This window comes from Erpetoichthys calabaricus, chromosome 7, assembly GCF_900747795.2.
Source record: "Erpetoichthys calabaricus chromosome 7, fErpCal1.3, whole genome shotgun sequence".
NCBI classification, from domain to species: Eukaryota; Metazoa; Chordata; class Cladistia; order Polypteriformes; family Polypteridae; genus Erpetoichthys; species Erpetoichthys calabaricus.
Genome location: NC_041400.2, coordinates 38,214,912 through 38,235,545, shown reverse-complemented (window position 1 = coordinate 38,235,545; position 20,634 = coordinate 38,214,912). Strand labels below are relative to the sequence as shown.

The following is a 20,634-nucleotide window of genomic DNA, read 5'->3' as shown; positions in this document are numbered from 1 at the left end:
ATATTAATATATGGACAGTAGGGGACCTGTAACATTTGCTGTCCTGACCAGGAGGCGGATATGAAAGGACACTGAGGCAGATGGTATGCTGTGACTATCATCCCAGCTGCAGAGAATGGAAATAGCTTACCTGGCCGGGAGGCTGACATAGTGGAAGGACAACCAAGATGGAATTGCATCCTTACAGGGGTGATTTGTGATTCCTTTCCTGGTTGGGATGCTAGAAAAACTAAGGGATAGTGGGGCATTGTCTCCCAGACTCCTGTCATCCGCTCATATACCAGGTGGCAGCGTCTCTTATGGCAAGCCCCTGTTTGGATGCCTACGGAGCAACATAGGAATTGTAGTTCCACAGGGCTGTCCTGTTAGGTTCCATGGGGGCTGCAGGGGGAGCTGTTGAGAGATGAATCCCCTGTTCCAGGCTTGTTCCACCTGACCCAGAAGTACTTCTTGGTGTCCATGGTTTTGGTTCTTGAAGTTCTCCCAGGTCGGGTTTAAAGGGGTAACTTTCACTTTGCCCTGGGAGTTGGAGTTAGGAGAGGAGAAAGGAATGAAATGGAAAGAAAAGAAAAGGATTGGATTATGCACAGCTCAGTGAGAAGAAGCCTGTCACAGATGCTTTTGTGAAAATAAAATAAGTATATTGGAACTCGCAACTGTCTTTGTGTAGTTATGTTTGGGGTTGGTACTCAGTGAAGCTCCCTAGTGACCACTATCTGACTATATTTGATCTCTGTGTTTAACACTTTGCTTGCATTATTTGGAAGGATTTGTAATTTATCTTGTTTTTTTGTATTCAGAAGTATTGGAAGCTCTGTTGCTTGACATTGTTGAATGGAAGCATTGAAAGCCAGATTTAAGTTACAGTATGTTTATTTAGTCCTTCATTATTATTGGGTAAAAGCAACTTACAATGTATTTTATTAGAGAGCACTATTCACCAATTTAGAAAGAACTTTTTAATATTGTTCAGGTTTACACACTCAGAGTGTTCAGGGCATGTATGTTTAAAAGTCCAGAAGTAAATTTATAAATTAAGAGCTCAGTTCACATATTCTGCTCTTTTATTTTCTTTCACTGTGCTCTTATTCTGTTTATGCTGTACATTCCTGAAGTTTAGTGGCATGTGTTTTTTAAGTTCTGTATTTCCCTGAAAGCTTTTAGTATCAAGTTATGTGTGAAAGAGGCAACTGAAGAATTTTACTCACACACGTCCTTGCACTCATCATTATATCTTTGTTGGCATATTGTCACCACTGGTATAGTTGTTATATTCACGGTTCTGTTGGACTTGCATAGGGCAGAGACTCAGAGATTAATGGAAAAACCTCAAATTCTCTACTGTGGTATTTGATCAGGATTCATATTTAATGTATTTACCCACAGTACCCCTGTTCTCAGGTGGCAGTCACATTTTTCTTAGTATGTGTCCTCATTTCTTTGTGTTTTGGTTCCAAGTCTAGAAGGTGATCCAGTTTTACCAGATTACTGATAAATTACCATTTCTGTCTGTCTGAAGGCTGTTGTCATTTCAGGCTAACTTACTTTTTTATTTAATTCCTTGTATGCCAGTAAAATCTCTGCTTTTAAAATAAGATGTAATAAATACTGTATGGTGTGTCCTCTTGGAGTTAGTTCAGATGACCTCCTCATTAGTAGTGGATCTGTGATGAAACGGGCACTGGACCATACTTCACAGAGTTGCATCTGAATATGAAGCCGAATTTAAAATACCTTCAATCTGCCTTAAAACCTTTTGATCATAGTAACTTCTAAAATGATGCATCTGCTTCACGCACAGCAGCTCTGCCTGAGGACATCTGTCATCCAACTCCTCAGTAGTCATTTCTGAGGCACGTACTGGTAAACCGATAGCTTATACTGATCTCAGCACAGAAATATACTGAATGAGGACAATTAAGCCTAGAACATGTGTAAGGTAATTTGGTATATTGAACTATGTTTGGTTTAAAATTAATTTAAAATAATTTACAGTTTTTCCCAGATGTATTTTTAGTTGAAAGATGAATGTGGGACTACTACTTGTTTCAAAAGCAAAGGTTCACTCCATCTGTTTTGCTGAAATAAAAATTTACATTTAATTATGCTTAGTCCATAAACTGAAACAAAAACAGATTTTCAGTCTTTTACGTAGCTGGAATCGGGTGCTATGGTGAATGTATAAATTTGTTTTTTGTCTTGCTACACAAGTAACCATAAAAATAACGCATCGTTCTCAAACCAGATTACTCCAATGCAGGTTCTCCGGTAGTACCACTACTGTCAAAAGTTTTCTTCGCATGCCTTCTTGAAAAATAATCTTAAGAAAGGTTTTCCTATACTTCTCCTTTTTATACAGCTGTCCTAAATCGTCCTTCCTCTGCTTCAAGAATGTGCAGTTTCTTCACTAAGACTGAAAACCTTGATGCCAATGTTTTTAGACTCAAAAGAAGCCTATAGATTTCATCCCAAATGTTAAAATTCAGGTCTTTTCAACCTAGATGCACCTTCTGTGTATTAATTTATAATGAATTTTACAGGAGCTTAGAATTGAGAAAACACTGACGGCCAAGAAATCTATACATCAGAGTCCAAAGAAATAGCTTTTAGATTGTGTGGCCATTTACTCACAGAATAGAGAGACTTTGTGTTCAGCAGCTTAATCAGAGCCTTTTTTTTAGTTTGTAATCATTCTATGTAAAATATAACTTGTATTCTCTTTTTTAAGGTGTGGAAGGACAGTCTGTCGAAATTTGTAACACTGTAGACATCAGAGGTGAATTTAATCGTGAAATTGCAATGAGGATAACTTCGGACGTGAACAGCAGTGATCGATTCTTCAGTGACCTCAATGGCTTTCAGGTTTGATGTTAATTGATTTTTATCTATATGTATATATATTTTCTAAAATGCTGTATATGTATATGTATATCTTATGATTCATTGACTAAAGGTACATTCAAACAATTAATTGCATGTCTGGGTGATTTTACATTAATCATTGTATAAGTAATTTGCTGAACGTTTTTTCCACCTAACTGAGTACATGAAAATAAGCTTTTTGAAAAACAGTTTCTAAGAGAGTTTGTTCTAAAATAGCTGTTTTGATTGGAACACATGAAATATTTTTAATCAGTAGTATTTTCAATTACAGTGGTGTGAAAAACTATTTGGCCCCTTCCTGATTTCTTATTCTTTTGCATGTTTGTCACACAAAATGTTTCTGATCATCAACACATTTAACCATTAGTCAAATATAACACAAGTAAACACAAAATGCAGTTTTTAAATGATGGTGTTTATTATTTAGGGAGAAAAAAAATCCAAACCTACATGGCCCTGTGTGAAAAAGTAATTGCCCCCTTGTTAAAAAATAACCTAACTGTGGTGTATCACACCTGAGTTCAATTTCTGTAGCCACCCCAGGCCTGATTACTGCCACACCTGTTTCAATCAAGAAATCACTTAAATAGGAGCTGCCTGACACAGAGAAGTAGACCAAAAGCACCTCAAAAGCTAGACATCATGCCAAGATCCAAAGAAATTCAGGAACAAATGAGAACAGAAGTAATTGAGATCTATCAGTCTGGTAAAGGTTATAAAGCCATTTCTAAAGCTTTGGGACTCCAGCGAACCACAGTGAGAGCCATTATCCACAAATGGCAAAAACATGGAACAGTGGTGAACCTTCCCAGGAGTGGCCGGCCGACCAAAATTACCCCAAGAGCGCAGAGACGACTCATCCGAGAGGTCACAAAAGACCCCAGGACAACGTCTAAAGAACTGCAGGCCTCACTTGCCTCAATTAAGGTCAGTGTTCACGACTCCACCATAGGAAAGAGACTGGGCAAAAACGGCCTGCATGGCAGATTTCCAAGACGCAAACCACTGTTAAGCGAAAAGAACATTAGGGCTCGTCTCAGTTTTGCTAAGAAACATCTCAATGATTGCCAAGACTTTTGGGAAAATACCTTGTGGACTGATGAGTCAAAAGTTGAACTTTTTGGAAGGCAAATGTCCCATTACATCTGGCGTAAAAGGAACACAGCATTTCAGAAAAAGAACATCATACCAACAGTAAAATATGGTGGTGGTAGTGTGATGGTCTGGGGTTGTTTGCTGCTTCAGGACCTGGAAGGCTTGCTGTGATAGATGGAACCATGAATTCTACTGTCTACCAAAAAATCCTGAAGGAGAATGTCCGGCCATCTGTTCGTCAACTCAAGCTGAAGCGATCTTGGGTGCTGCAACAGGACAATGACCCAAAACACACCAGCAAATCCACGTCTGAATGGCTGAAGAAAAACAAAATGAAGACTTTGGAGTGGCCTAGTCAAAGTCCTGACCTGAATCCAATTGAGATGCTATGGCATGACCTTAAAAAGGCGGTTCATGCTAGAAAACCCTCAAATAAAGCTGAATTACAACAATTTTGCAAAGATGAGTGGGCCAAAATTCCTCCAGAGCGCTGTAAAAGACTCATTGCAAGTTATCGCAAACGCTTGATTGCAGTTATTGCTGCTAAGGGTGGCCCAACCAGTTATTAGGTTCAGGGGGCAATTACTTTTTCACACAGGGCCATGTAGGTTTGGATTTTTTTTTCTCCCTAAATAATAAAAACCACCATTTACAAACTGCATTTTGTGTTATATTTGACTAATGGTTAAATGTGTTTGATGATCAGAAACATTTTGTGTGACAAACATGCAAAAGAATAAGAAATCAGGAAGGGGGCAAATAGTTTTTCACACCACTGTATAGACAACTATTTTTGATAAATATATATAGGTGTACAGAATGTAGTTATTAGTATCTTAAATGAATGAAGTTGAAGTATTCTGTTCTCTTTAAGGAATGAATTAGCCGTATTCATTATTGGAAGAACAGCAGGTCTCACTCAGTCTGCTTAAAGTGGGGCTGTGTGGGTTAGCGATTAGCGAGTCAGTGCTGCCTGGTTAGCTGGTTTGGAAGGACCGAGCCAAATGATTGATTTAATTATTGTAATGTTCTTCAGTAATTTGTGAACTCTCAGAAATAGAAAGTATCTGTAAGCATAATTTTTTTTTTTTTAATTTTCTGCACTTTCAGGAAAAATAAATGTTAACTGTTAATCTAGAGAATAAGCTCTCACTTTATGTTTAGGAGTTTTAACATTGTTATTCTGAGCTTTGTGGCATTTTCTTTAAGGAAAATTAAGACTCCTGCACTGTAGACTTATTTCTCTCACACACTGCTTGAACCACTAAATAATTCAAGTGTCAGTTGCTTAAGGGTGAATGAAACAAGACAAAATCAAGATAGAAGCAAATGTCAGATATTATTATATATAATTTACTAGAAAAATATTTCTAGAGACAGGCATTTTGCTATACTAATACAAAAGACAAGTATTTTAACTGCTTGTATCTTTGTATATTCTGAGAATATGACAGCATTTCTGTCAGTGAAAAAGAAATACTACTTCTGAAAAAAAATGATATTTTATTTATACCGTTTAAACATTTTTCATATGCATGAATTTGCTGTTCTGGAGCTCTCTTTCACCTAGTGCTGCTTGGAGAGGTTCTGAACCCCTCAACCTGAGATCACTGGGTCATTAATAGATGAGACTAATTAATTTGTTGTTCTTAATTTTATTAGATGTGATAAGATTTTAATTTAAAGGATCCTTACAAACATGTTTCAATGTTCAAAGGGAACTGAAGTTGTCCAAAGAAATGTTTATGCAATGAAGAGTATAAGATGCAGTTTGAACCTGAAAAAGACCCAAGATTCTTTGATTTTTAGGCATATTAGCAAGTATTTCTTTCACATTTCTTCTGGAAATTTTAATTTTTTATCATAATTTTGATTCTGGAAAAGAAATTGTCTTTCTGAGACACAGAGTGACAACCGGTAACTCTGTAACACAATGTATTTTGTATAATCCCTTTCGGTAGTGACCACTATATCAAAGCATTCCACCAATGCAAATCTGTAGTTTAGCTGATATACAGTATATACTTTATATGTTAAATAAAGTTAGCAGTGCATGTGACTAGTGTTGTTTATAACATAAACTATAAAACTGAAAATGTGGATATTCTGTTGGACTAACATGAATTTGGCAGGCCATTTAATTGATAAAAAAGTGACTGCCTGCTGAAGTTTGAAAGTAGTTTTCAAAATGATAAAACAGTATAAAATTTATGCATAAAACTTGACTCTTTAGCTGATTTTTCGCTTAATCTTCAATGAATCTGATATGTTTTTATTAACAACTATCATATTTTCCAGGCTTAAGAAAAGAGTGAGCAAATGTTCAGATTTATTTCAGAATAGCATTACAGTACAGCTGTTCGCTCCTTTCCATATTAACTTGGGAATAAGTTTGTGATAGGACCAAGTTCACTTAAACTTTTGAAACCGTAACTCACACATTAAAAAAAAAAAGAAGCTTCACACATGCAGAACAGCCTCTGATTGTGGTCCAGCAGTCTACACGCTAAAGCAACTGTGTAAAAGATACGGTGTATGAGGGGCTTTAGAGTGCCCTGTCTGCAGCTGGCAGAATAAAGTCAATAGCATTCTACAATTCTCTTAATTAGCTACCAACATGGCAATAAATCACAAGAGGTATTTATGAAGTTTTATTTTCTCTTAAAAATATATAGAGCTCTTTTAGCTCTTGGAAGAATAGTTAAGATTTTATGTAGGTTAATATTGTTGCACCCACTTTTGCTTTTCAGAACTTTTAGAAAAGAGCATGAGTTGATTCACAAAAGATAACTTCTAATATTTCACTAAGAAGGGCTCAAGTCATTTTTAATGAACAATATGAACAGTTAAGTTATAATACTTAAACATGAATTTTGGAAAGAGTGTTCAGTTATGATGCTTGCTGTGGTGCATTCTATTACTTGCTTTATCAGTCCTTCAGTTTTGGGTTGTGCATCATGCTTTAGGTGGATATTAAGTGTGATTCTAAAGTTGCAGATGTTTCATAATGAAGATGTTATAAAGTTAGAGAAAACACTTGTCATTGTGTTTAATTCTGCCCTTTAAAAACACTTAAATAAAGTAAACTACCTAATTGATGTTTGGATCATTCTGTATCGACTCCATAATGAATCAGAAGAGGAAGGTGCATATCATCTATCTATCTATCTATAAGACCATGCTGCAACACTATTTTGAATCCTCTAATGTTGTTGAGCTTTTTTGAAACAATTTTTAGCTATTCCAAGTTTTTTTTTTTTCTGTTGACATGACGCCCAGTCAAAGTTGCTAATAGCTTTCTTGTTGTAAACCTGTCTTTGAACAGCTTTTTTCAAATTAAGCATCTTTCTAGTGCACAGCAGTGGAGACAACATGTTTCCATTTCTGAAGAGGATTATAAATGCTTCATAAAATTACACTTTCCTAATGTATGAAAATGTATAAAAGCCTCTATTTAAAAAGTAATGACTGAAGTTTCATCAGAAGCAAAACTTCCTCAGCTGTAAGCTGCTGCACTCTGATATTGTATTTTATGTTAAAACAAAAAGGATTTATTTTCTATGCAGTGTGAACTCAATTTAAGATAACATATTATTTCTTGTGATGTGCAATTGAGAAGCAGTGCAAATTTGAAACTTAATTTGCTTTTTATGTATAAAATATACACTGATAAAGAAGCTTGCAGCTGTTGTTTTGCTAACTCCAAAAAAGTGTTTAGTTATTATGGCCAGGCCATTGAGAATTGAAATGAATGTGATGTTTAGTGTAATAGTTATCTGGTTATATTACTAGTTTGATCAGAGAGTCACAATAATTCAACTTTGATATATTTAAAAAAAAATGATATATGAAAATTTTACTTATGCTCATCAGACACTTTTAAAGATCAGAGTGAGCTGTGCTTAGCTTTTCAACATACATAGAAGACGGCTATCAGGAATGTCATCAAACATTGGCTATTTTCATCAACTTGTCCACTGCCTATGACACAGGCTGGAGAGAAGGGCTGCTCTGTAAGAGTTTTATTTCCCTGCAAAAAGCTACCTCACCTGCTTAGTAACAGGCTGTGCAACAGGACGATTCATGTTACCATGGGTCAGGACATGAGTTTACTGAAAAAAGAAAAGAATAGTTTCCCCCAAGAATTACCCCCCAAGGGTCATTCTTTTCACCTAAACATCCTAGATATGCAAGGTACAACATCCTGAAAGTTTGCATATGCAGACGATGTGGCAATTGCTGTCTAGTAGAAATCTTTTAAAACAGCAGAAGAAACCGTTGTTAGGGCCCCTGGATTCCTCTGGGATTACTATCGTAAGTGGAGACTAATGCCAAATCCAAACCAAAGAATGCTTATGTTTTCACTTGAACAATAAAATTTGGGAACTGAGAACTTGAGATTACTTTTACTACACGACTGAAATGTAATTTAACACCCAAGTATCCTCTTTAATAAAATCCCTGTGTGCGTCCAGGTGTCCATGTGTGTGTGTGTCTTCTGGAGAAGTGCGCATACGCGGGGCTTCTGGTGAAGTGCACATGCGTGGGGCACGGTGCGATGCACGATATTACTGTCAGAGAAAGTTAGAGGCGTTTTACGGAAATACAAACCAGTGTTACTGCGAGAGGAAATTAAAGGTACACAATACAGTGACGCATATTACAGCCACATACAAGCCATTATTACTGTCAGAGGAGATTAAAGGCATATTACCGACGCGCAAGCCTGTATAACCACCAGAGAAAATTAAAAATATATTACGGACGTACAAGCCAGCGGACGTACAAGACAGTATTACTGTCACAGAAAATTAAAGACACACAATACACGGCGGCAGCCCACGAAGAACGGTCAGGTCAGCAAGTAAACATCAACAAAAGAAAGGCTGAAAGAAAGAAAAATACAACCAACAAAAAGAATGAGGTCAAAGTCCCTTGCCATTTAATATAGACTGTTCCTACTAATGTATATGCACTACTGTTCTAGCGCCCGTTATTGTAACAGGCTAAATGACTAGTTTAAGCATAACTCTGGACTGTACCTTAACATACAGGCAGCACTTGAATAACAGCTGACAAAGTTTGCACAACAAATTTTATTTTACAGAGGCTATGTGGACTATCTTGGTGTGCTGCAGCTACAACACTGAGATGCTCAGCTTTAGGGTTTGGATACAGCATTGGCAGAATATGGGACGCCATTGTGGTTGAACAGTTACAACATGGAAAGCTGCATACCCAACTTAACACAACAATGCATATTATTACTGGTTGCTTCAAGACAGCTCCTATTTTTAGCTCCCTTACACACAAGTCAGATTCCATCCCCAACTTTATAAAGATGAGATGCCTTACAGCAGGAATATAGGAAAATCATTTGTTATGTGCACTTACCTATGCACCACAATATCCCAATGGCCTCCTTAAATCTGCTAAAATCCAGACAACCCTCAATAAGATCAGCAGGGGCCCTGTGTGAAGAAAATTCTGATGTTCAAAGGGAATAGGAGAGTCCTGAATTTAACCAGCACCCAGTAATATTCTTAGCCTTATAATCCACCAGAGGGAGACCTTCAGGAATTGAAATACCCCACCAAGTTTGGAAACCACCAACAGAATCTGTAGAGGACATGATTGATGTGGCAGTTCTCTTTATATTCCTATCCCAGAATGTATCTGCAGTGCTCTTAACCAAACAACCTCTCATATTGCACAGAACTGTTAATGCATGTCCTACACTAGTGAGTGGAAAGAAAATGCATTGAGCAGATAAAAAAAACAGAACCTTTCATTGTTACTGCTCTTTTTGTGATTTCAAAGTAAATGTAACTGTTTATTTCATATACAGTGAGTATAGAAACAAATCACCACCATAAAAATATTCACATGTTGTAAATAAATATGAATATTTTCAAAGGGGGTGATTCTTTCTATACCCACTGTATAACGTATGCACTTATTGATGTTTATATCTGTGTGCATGTTATATTGACTTTTGAGACACTTTTATATATTGCATGTGAAGTTATCATGAGCTATTGTGATACAAAAAATATATAAATAATCTGAGTATTCAGGATTTGGCTTTCACCTTATTAAATTCGGAACTGCCGTCGGTCGACTACGACTAACACAATATAATACATATACTCAGCAGAGAATAACCCAATGAAGAGAAATAGGCAATGAGAATGAAGAAGGGGGGCATGATGAACTGAATGAAATTATTACAAGACTTAAATATATATGTGTGCTATATGCAGTATATCTAGATATTTTTTGTCCAGTAATAACAGAAGGGCAATGTTTCAATGTGAAAGTTTTTCAGAACATGATTGTTTGTTAGTTTCATTTGTCCCTTCATGTTCAGTGATCCCATTTGTTATTGGGCCTTTTCAACTGGATAGTGGCACAAGCCTAGCATAGTCCTGCACTATTTCCAGGAGCATGGCGATGAATTTGATTTAATGCAGTGAAGTCATTGGGTCTAAATGCATACTTTTTAGAGCTTTTCTACATTCCACACTCATGAAATAAATCTGTATCTGTATAGAGACAATGTGTTTCTCATAGCTTGCTGCACTATAAGAGCTTATTTTGAAAAAGGCAACATTTATTGAGAATTTACTAATGTGACATCATTTTTTTTCAAAAGGACAATTTTTGTGCAGATTGTTCTTTCCTGTATGTACAGTATGTTATCCATACATCCATTATCCAACCCACTATATCCAAACTACAGGGTCACGGGGGTCAGCTGGAGCCAATCCCAGCCAACACAGGGTGCAAGGCAGGAAACAAACCCGGGGCAGACAGTATATTATGACACATTGAAGTCTGATTTTGTTTTTATTAGGATGCTAATATAACTGAACATCCGGGCTCAAAGGCAAAGGTGCATAAGAGCAGGCCTTAAATTCAAATACATATACCACCAGGAAGATGCATAGAAATGTGTTAAAATAAAAAACCAAAATGTTTCATTCTGTGTTTTTAATGGGATTTCATTAAGCTGGCTGGCTTTCTGACACAGGAGTCCATATTTGACTCCCTCGTGTTTATTTTACAGTTTGCCCCAAGAACAAACTTTACTCTGCGATAAAAATAAACTAAGCATGCTTAGTAAGAACCTTTTTTTTTTTTTGCCTTTCACTTTTGTCGCACAATGCTCAGTGTCATTTTTAAGTTTTTTTTTTTTTTTAATACAGTCTGAATATTCTGTTTCTGTCACATTAATATCCCTTCATTGGTGACATCGACAGAAAAGAAGGGATCTCTTATTCCTGTATCATTACACATTTTTTTAAACCAGCTATGGCTAAACCTCTCATCACTTGCACTTCCTGCCTTTCAGACAACTATGGTGGGATATGTAAAGCTTAAACATTCCATCAGATTCATGGTGTGTGCTGTTGTTCTCATTCCTCTTTCCATGGTCGAGTTCCCCTGATATATATGCTCCCCTCGTTCTGCATTCTTTTCTTCTGTATAATCTCCTGCAGCTGATGTAGCATCTCTCTCTTGCTCTCTGCTTTTCCTTCCTTACACCTGGCATGATGAAACTGATCTTGTAAAGCCCCTATTGATCCAAGGCCCTTGGACATCTGCCATGTCTGTACACATTTCACCTTATCCTTGACTGTTCATTTACTGGTAAAAGAGAAAAATAGCTTTTTTTAACCTTTAATATCTTTACATTGCTTTAAAAATCATTTTTTTAGCTATTAATCTAACTCCTATAATCTGTTGTTTTCTTAACAATGTGCAAATCCAAGTAAGTTTTTTTTTTAAATGTGTGAGTGGTGCTGTAAAAAGAAGACATTGTAACAAACTTATGCATCTTAAATACACAGCATGCAGATGAATATAACAGGGATTGTGGGTAGTGTAAAATATTCCCCAATTTTCATTTACCTAACCTGAATTTAGAATAGTATAAAATAAATGTTCTAAGTTCTGAACTTAAGTCTTATCTTGATTTAGAAAGTAATGTTGAAAAAGATGACATGTCCCTTCCATTAGCATTAATGGACTCCTCTAAAAACTGTGTATTCTGTGTGTGAAGCTAAAGAGAAGACTGGAGTGTTGCCCAAGAGCTGTTAAAAATAAAAAGCCTCTTGGGAAAGTGACTGAATTAATAAGCTTGAATGCCACAGATTTTATCAAACCATTTAGCAAAATGGAATTGTGTAATTGGGTTCCCAAAGTGCTCTAAGACATTTTAAAGGCCAGTGCGCTGTGTCAAGTCTTGATCCACTTTAAACACAGTTAGGCAGCCTTTGTCACTGCTATGCTTTTGGTACACAAGCAGCTTACTACATCCCATTTCTTCCCCAGAAACATGTCCATAGCAGTTTACAGTTAATATAGTCTGGTGTTGACCATTGTTTGAATTGTTTTACAAAAGCAAGCTTTGACGGTCTCTTATAATCCACACAACATAATGCACTATGAAGAATATTATTTCTGAAAATTGCCATCCTCTGCAAGTTCGTCTTACATTTTGTCATAAAGTGACTTGCTTGATCTTAATAATATTTAAGAATTTTTATTTTGCAACCCTTAGTAAACTATATTAAATGCCAAATGTTTGTGGACAACATCACACCTATATGAGTTTGTTGGGCATCCATTCCAAAACTATGGGCATTAATGTGAAGTGAAATTAAGTATTCACAAAATTCCTTTTAACTTCTAAGGTTCTATTTATATTGTTGAACAAGTTAATATCGAAAATGCCCAAATTATTATCATGATTTATCACTCATGTTTGAAACACAACATTGGCCAAAGGCCTATAACTGCCCCTGGGTACTTCCCCTGAAAGGGCTACACTTCATGATACCTTAGCAAAGTCCAGAAGCCACTTCAAGAATCACACTCCTGCTGGGACTTACCAAATAAACTACCTTTGAAAGAGCTGCACAAATCAAACGGAGGAATATGGCCACAGCTAGTGAACTCGGCTTCAGTATTTTAGCACGGTCCAGAAAGACCCCTGTATCCTTCAGCTTTATCATCGTTACCACTGAAAGGGCTGCACAATTCTAACAGAACGAGAACAACTTGCAAGTGAACAAACGAAAGATATACTTCAACAAGAGCAGATTACTGCCTTTGAAAGGGGTAAACAAATAACAAATCACCCAAACAAGCATACTGGAGCAGGCGATACCAGTAAACTAGGCAAGTTTCCGTGATTAAATATTCTTAAATTTAATCATTATTTGTGCTTATTTGCAGAGAAATCAGTCATTAAATACTAACAGTAAAAAGTAATAGAAATGATGCAACCTGAACAATTCAAATCAGTGTCCATGAAAGCGAGCCAGGCTTTTAGTATAACCAGGAGAGAGATATAATTTAAAGAGTTCACTCTTCTTAATTCAACTAAGGGCATTCTTTAAAAGATTGCAGCATCATGACGTTGGCCTCTGCTTCATTGGGGTACATTGAAGGTAACGTTGCCCTTTTGTACAATGTTGGTTCGGTGCAGCTTCAGTACTGCTTGCACCCTCTCTCTCTATTAACACTGTGTTGTTATCCTTCCATTATTTGTTCACATTTGCCTCTCTTAAATTCTATTGCATCTGCACTTCCCAGTGGTATAGTATGTATTGCACACCAATATGAGATTGGTGAGTCTAACTTTAACCCACAGTATTTATGATATAAGTCATGGAACGCAAACAATGTCAGTCATGAAACACCCTTTCATGTCAGTCTAGACCAGTGTTTCCCAAACTCGGTCCTGGGGACCCCCTGTGGCTACAGGTTTTTGTTCCAACCAGCTTCTGTTTTTAATTGAACTCCTGGGCTAATTAAGTGATGTGATATTTCCCAAGTTCTGTGTTTAGGGAACAATATAGAAATTAGAAAACTAAGTTTGCTGAAAAAAAAAATATTAAAATATACAAGAAGTTGTATAGGAATAATGTATTTTTTTCTTTTTAACAGTATTTTCATCTTGATTTTCATTCTACTTTTCTAGGTGTTCTAATTGTTTAATTAATCCATTATTTACTAATTAGTGGGTCTGACTCTAAAGTAGTTGCAGCCTTTGATTATTCAGTGTTGTTTGCCTGGTTGTGTGATCTACTCATTTTAAATTGTCATTATTAAGATACAATGAAGGGGGAAAAACTGCACAGAGAAAGGGCAAAGTATAATGAAATCAACAAATGAGAGTTAAGCATTTAAATCTATATCAAAAGAGAACTGCGCAAGAGCCCATTGGAGTAGGATTCCTTCTGGCAGTAATGGGATTTGAACTTGCAACCTTCCAGACACCTGCACAGATCCTTAGCCTCAGAGTCACCACTCTCGGAATCTTTTTGACAATATTTCTAAATGTCTTATAAATGTAAAAATTATACTGCTATGCTTTTCTGAATGTCAAATAAAAGAAAAAAAATACCAGCTAATTAAATGAGATCAGTGTTATCAGGTGTTGTCACTGAATCTGGTTGGAACAAAAACCTGCAGCCACAGGGGGTCCTCAGGACCGAGTTTGGGAAACACTGGTCTAGACAACACATTTATGTCAGGTTACTTGACAGTCATCATTATTTGATAAATGAACCCTAATCTTAACAATAGTGTAGCCTGGCATACAGCATAACATCAACAGTCTCCTCAACAGAGCACTGAAGATCTACAGCTAGCTTGTTGATACACAGTGGGCATTTTGTGACTGGCATTTTGAATGTTACATGACTCCCATCATAAGTATTGTAAGCTGCAGTTGCACTCTGTTGCTTTCTTTTTATACAATGGCTTGATGGCTATCTTTAGTAAGTGACATTACCAAAAATCAAATGATTGAGAGTTTACCTTTGTGATCTCGCTCTTCTGTCAGCCATGAGTTATTTTAAGTTAATTATGAAATATAAGTTAAACATCAAAGTCTCCAAAAACTCCCAGTTCACATTTTCCTATGAGCATATATACACTGGTTAGTTTATCTGAGCTAAAACATAGATAATAACACTTCTTCTTAACATTTAATATACATTTGCATATCTTTTCCAGAGTTCTCTGTATTAGAATGATTGTTTGCATCTTTCAATTCAACACTTTATTAAAATACATTGTTTGTCTCTGTCAGTTTGATTAGTCGATGGTTTAAAAGAAGAACAGATCTAATGGGCTCCTTTTCTAAAGCAGTCTCTTGGCCCACAATGTCTTCTAAAAATTCTTCCTCGCAAGCCCTTCAATCCTTTATCTTCATTCTGCCTGTATCTGCCCCTCAACTCCACCTGTCCCTGGCATTGTCATGTAATCATTGAGCTAAATCACTTCTATTGTATTACTTCTTGTCCGGTGCCTGCATTTTGCTAAACTCTTGTTTAAATACACACAATCAAAAGTAATTATCTATAAAAGAGTTGCTTACATTTTTTTTTTCTCATAACTCAATTTTGCCGCCTTTGTGCCTTTGAAACCCAGAATCTCTACAGACTATCTTCCCAGAGTCCCCACTGGAGAATCACCATGGACCATCATCTTTACCCCATGGAGAATCACTGTAGACAGTCATACATTTACCCCTTGGAGAATCACCATGGACAGTCCTTTTGTCTTGCGCATTGTCTTTGCTTAAACTGCCCTTGGCAACCCATCATAAGACAATTAACAAACCGTAAGCAACCATTTCACATGCAGTATAATTTTGAATCTCTGTTCTATATGATCCAATAAATGGATGGTGACCCATAGTATAATGTAGTCCAGACCAAACATGACTTCCAGTAGCCTCGAAGCGATTCTTCCAAACTGTTGCTCTTGATGTTGCTAGGATGTCTTGGCTGACATGCCTCTTCAACATTACATGGAAATCTGGTGCCTTTGGATTGGCAAACTGGGGTGGTGGTCCCCATCTTTAAGAAAGGGGACTGGAGGGTGTGTTCCAGCTTTAGGGGAATCACACTCCTCAGTCTTCCTGAGAAGACATATGCGAGGGTTACGGTTGTGGCTGTTGGTCGAGTCTCAGATTCAGGAGGAACAATGCGGACCAGCCTTTTACCATCACAATGATTCTGGAGGGTTCATGGAATTATGTCCAACCTGTCTACATATGTTTTGTGGACGTTGAAAAGGCATATGACTGAGATATTAAATAGGGGTGATTCAGATTATTTAGCCCCTGTATCAGCGAAATAGCTTAGTTCACACTCCCAGCAGTAAGTCGGGATGTGGGTGTGGGACTCTGCCAAACCCTTTGTTCTGATTCTGCTCATAATATATGTTGACAGAAATTTTAGGTGTAGCCAAGGAGTGGAGGGTGTCCAGTTCATTGGCCTCAGGGTCTCATCTCTGGTTTTTGCGAATGATGTGGTCCTCCTGGCTCTGTCAGGGTGGGATATGCACTGATGTGGTTTGCAGCTGAGTGGGAAGCCAGGATCAACACCTCCATGTCTGAGGTTATGGTTCTCAGGTAGAAGAGAGTGAAGTGCCCTCTCTGGGTTGGAGATGGTGTGCTGCCTCAAGCAAAAGAGTTCAAGTATGTTGTGTTTTTGTTCAGGCAGATCATAGTGGTGCCTGCATTAGTTCTAAAAGTCAGTCATGGTGAAGGGAGAGCTGATCTGAAAGGCAAAGTCCTTGATTTACTGGTCAATTTATGTTCCCACCCTCACCTATGATCACAAATTGTGAGTATTGACTAAAAGAACTAGATTGCAGATACAAGCAGCAGAAGTGAGTTTCCTTCCCAGGGTTTCTGGGCTCAGCCTTAGAGATAAAGTGAGAACCGCAAACATTTGGGAGGAGCTCAAATTAGAGCTGCTGCTCCTCCGTACCAAAAACAGTTCAGGTAGTTTGGCAATATGATTATGTTGCCCCCTGGATGTCTCCTTGGGAAGGTGTTTCTGGCATGTCCAACCTAGAGGAGATCTTGGAGCAGACTTGGGACACACTAGAGTGATTATACCACTTAACTGGACTGGGCTACGCTTTGGTGTCCCCCAGAGGAGTTGGAGAAGGTGGCAGGGAAAAGGGATTTTGGGCATCTTTGCTTAGACCGCTGCCCCTGTGACCCAGGCCCCGATAAGCTGCAGAAAATGGTAGATGGATAGTTATAGTCTTGGACTCAGTTTATTCACATAAAAGCTACAACACTCAAATTAAATATTAATTGATAAATTTAAAAGAACTCCAAAAATTATCCCATTGCACTCTTTCTTCCTGAATGTTGTTGAGGTTTAAGCTACTAGAAGCACTTGTTTGAGGTGTTTTATTACTGCGTAAGGGGGTTCTGCCAGTTTTTAAATCCAAAGGTTCACTTACTTTTTCCACATCACACTTTGAATGTTTGATATGTGTGTCTAATAAAAATATAGGTTATAATTGTGCATTATTAGTGTAGGCATATTGTTTGTGTATACTGTACTTGTGACTTAGATAAAGATGAGATCACATGTTATGACAAGTTAATGCAGAAAAATCGTATTCCAAAAGTTTCACATACTTTTTTCGTACCACTGTAATCTTCCTATATATATGCCTTTTAATGTTGAGTGTTTGTATATTATATATACAAAACTTCATATTTTTATGTGTAATTAGAGCAAAATGAAAAAGAGTTTGCCATCTAAAAAAATTCACCGGTTTTAAATGAATAAATGCATTAATATATGGGTTCTTTTCATTTTTTCTCCTGAAGTATTAACCAGAATCTGTTTTTACATGTTGCTTTGCATGTACATTATTTTTCTTGTTCAATCTGTCCCTCAAACAGGGAATAGTTAATGTTTGATTACAGCAGATTTTGTCCCCTGCCTTCTATCCAATATTTTTCTTTGTGATTTCTCTTTACTTCTTTCTCTATGACTTGCACACATTGACACATTTTTAGAATAAATGAGTCGTTCTAAATATTATTTCTAATAATATATTTCTATATATGCACAGTTTATTAGTCATTTCTTGAAGATCTTCCAGTTACTTTTTACAGAATGATATTTTGAAATCTGAGTAAATCCCCCAATAAGAATACATTTAATATTAGGTTACTTTACTTTCTTTAGATGCTATGTGTAACTGTATCTAGTAAGCATATAATAATAATAAATAATAACATAAATGTTTTGGAAAGTAAGAAGCTTTTTATAAACAATATGTACAATTTTTCCTTTATCTTTGTGTTGGAAAACTCTACTTTGAAAGACAAGCTTTAAATATGATTCTTGAGATTTCTGATGGCAGAAGAACATTTTCCTAAGCAGGACTACAGCCTATGGTCCTCCAAGTAAAGAGCCTGATCTGGGGCTCACATATCACTCGAGGGCATTGCTGGCAAGTAGATAACTGAAGTGTCAGGCTGACAATTATAAATTCTATCATAGAGTTCCTCTCTGATAACAAGGAATTCAGTGTTCCTGGTGAACCAAGATGGCCTTGTGCTTTATAAGACAATAACAAGGAGCACCCAGTTAGCAACAGTGTAGTCACTGACAGCTTCAGATTCCAGAGTGATACATTGTGATTGCCTTTAATAGAGATAGTGTACATCTTTGGTTTACAAAAGATCTGGCATCAGTTAACATCAGTGGAACTGATTGGCTTATTCAGGTTTTTTGAGTTACAAAGGTGTAGTGACCAACACTGATAGCACTGAGAGCATGCTGATGAAGCACAGGAGCGCCTTCACACTTGAGTATGTTCTTTTTACCCATTAGGCTTTTATATATTTTTCAAGTATTGTTCTATACATACTGTATACATATGTACAAAAATGATACAAGATAAAATAAATTTAATTACGACACAAGAAAGGGTGTACAAAATAGATTTTTTTTCACTGTTTTTTAAAATGATGTCTTCAAGGTGGTGGCCATCATTAGCGATACACTCTTCGAGACAAAAGCGGTGATTTTGTAGCGATATATTTTACCATCATTTCATATGGATGGAAATTAAGACCCTCATGCAAAACCCTCCTCAAAGATATGTTTGAAATACCAAAGGCAGAAGCATGTTTGCACGCTGAACGTCTAGGAGAATGTAAAATTGATGCCCTTACAGCTTGGATATTTTCAGACATTTATACTGTCCGTGTCCTGCAGTGGGTTGGCACCCTGCCCAGGATTGGTTCCTGCCTTGTGCCCTGTGTTGGCTGGGATTGGCTCCAGCAGACCCCCGTGACCCTGTGTTCGGATTCAGCGGGTTGGAAGCTCTCTCTCTCTATACTGTCCGTGGATGGCCTAGAGATTTATTGTTGAACGTTGTACCCGTCTGTCTAAATTTAACCACCCACTGAAGAATTGTTTTCCAATTTGGTTGCGTAAATTGGCAAAACTTTCGCTACTGGGCTGAAACCAATCTTTGTGAACTTAATCAAAAACCCCTGCACAGTGAGCGTGTTACAGTTTGGTGTGCCATGGCAGAATTTGGCATTGTAGGCACTTACTTTTTTGAGGAGGTGGAAGGAACGGTTACTGTCACTTCAGAACATTACATTGAAATGGTAGAGAACTTTTTGCAGCCCCAACTGGAAAAAATGGAGTGGAGTGCCTGGTTTCAACAGGATGGAGCAACAGCTCATACAGCGTGAAGATCCATGCAAGTTTTGCGGGATCTGTTTTCGGGGAAGCTGATCTCCCTGCGCAGCGATGTCAGGTGGCCTTCACGTTTGCCTGATCTCGCTACATGCAATTTCTTCTTGTGGGGCTGTCTCAAGTCGAAGGTATACACACACCAACCTGAAAACCTTGAATCCCTCAAGGGCGCCATTCGCCATGAAATCGGCGTTGTTCCTGTTGAAATGGCCAAACGACTCATGCGAGTGTTCAGAAGAGTGTATCGCTAATGATGGCCACCACCTTGAAGATATCATTTTTAAAACAAAGTGATAAAAAATCAATTTTTTATACCCTTTCTTGTGTTGTAATGAAATTTATTTTATTTTGTACCATTTTTGTAGAATAAACGTTTGAATTGTGGTACTTCTTTTTGGCTCACCCTGTGTGTGTGTGTTTATCTTTAACACAAGGTGACAACTCTTATACTAAACTGCAAGGGCAGCCAGCTTGACATTCTATGTGTGTATATATATATATATATATATATATATATATATATATATATATATATATATATATATATATTTGCAGCTGGAGATCCACAAAGGGAGAAAAAATGAATCACGTATCATAAAGTAGTTTTTATTCCTGAGCTTTCAACCCCTACCAGGGGTCTTCATCAGAGGATAATGCTTAGACTTACAAGAATCAAAGGCAATATATAGCAACACATTAAGTGGGGGGTGGGGAGGTGACTAAGTCACAAGCCGGCACCTCCCCCCGTCTCTTCTCCCACTTCTTGCTCGGTACTCATCCCCCGATCTACTGTAGGACGCCTCGCTACTTGAGTCCGGTCACCCCTGTCTCGGCTCCCTTCGCCAGGGCTTCCCCTTTCCTTTACAGTACCGGTAGTACTCACCTGTACCACATCAACGCTCTGGCTGGAGAATTCCATGTTGTACTTACCCCCCCCACTCCTTTAAGGTCGTCAGGGAAGTCTCTGTTTTCTTCTCCAACCTGTCGATCACCTCTCGTATTAAGCACAGGACCTGAAAGAGTGAATGTATGGGCCGAAGGGTTTCCTCCAGCTCCCGTACAGCCGCCAGCAAAACCAAAACATCAGCCGGCGGTGAACTTA

At 37.5% G+C, this 20,634-nt stretch overlaps 1 protein-coding gene across 1 annotated transcript in view; it reads left to right on the top strand.

Moving 5' to 3' along the window:
* man2a1 (mannosidase, alpha, class 2A, member 1) overlaps positions 1-20,634 on the top strand; it is a 516,515-nt gene that overhangs the window by 440,649 nt on the left and 55,232 nt on the right. The window contains exon 17 of the mRNA XM_028804824.2: positions 2,729-2,862. Within this exon, the coding sequence (XP_028660657.1) occupies positions 2,729-2,862 (134 nt within the window). The remainder of the gene's footprint in view (positions 1-2,728; positions 2,863-20,634) is intronic.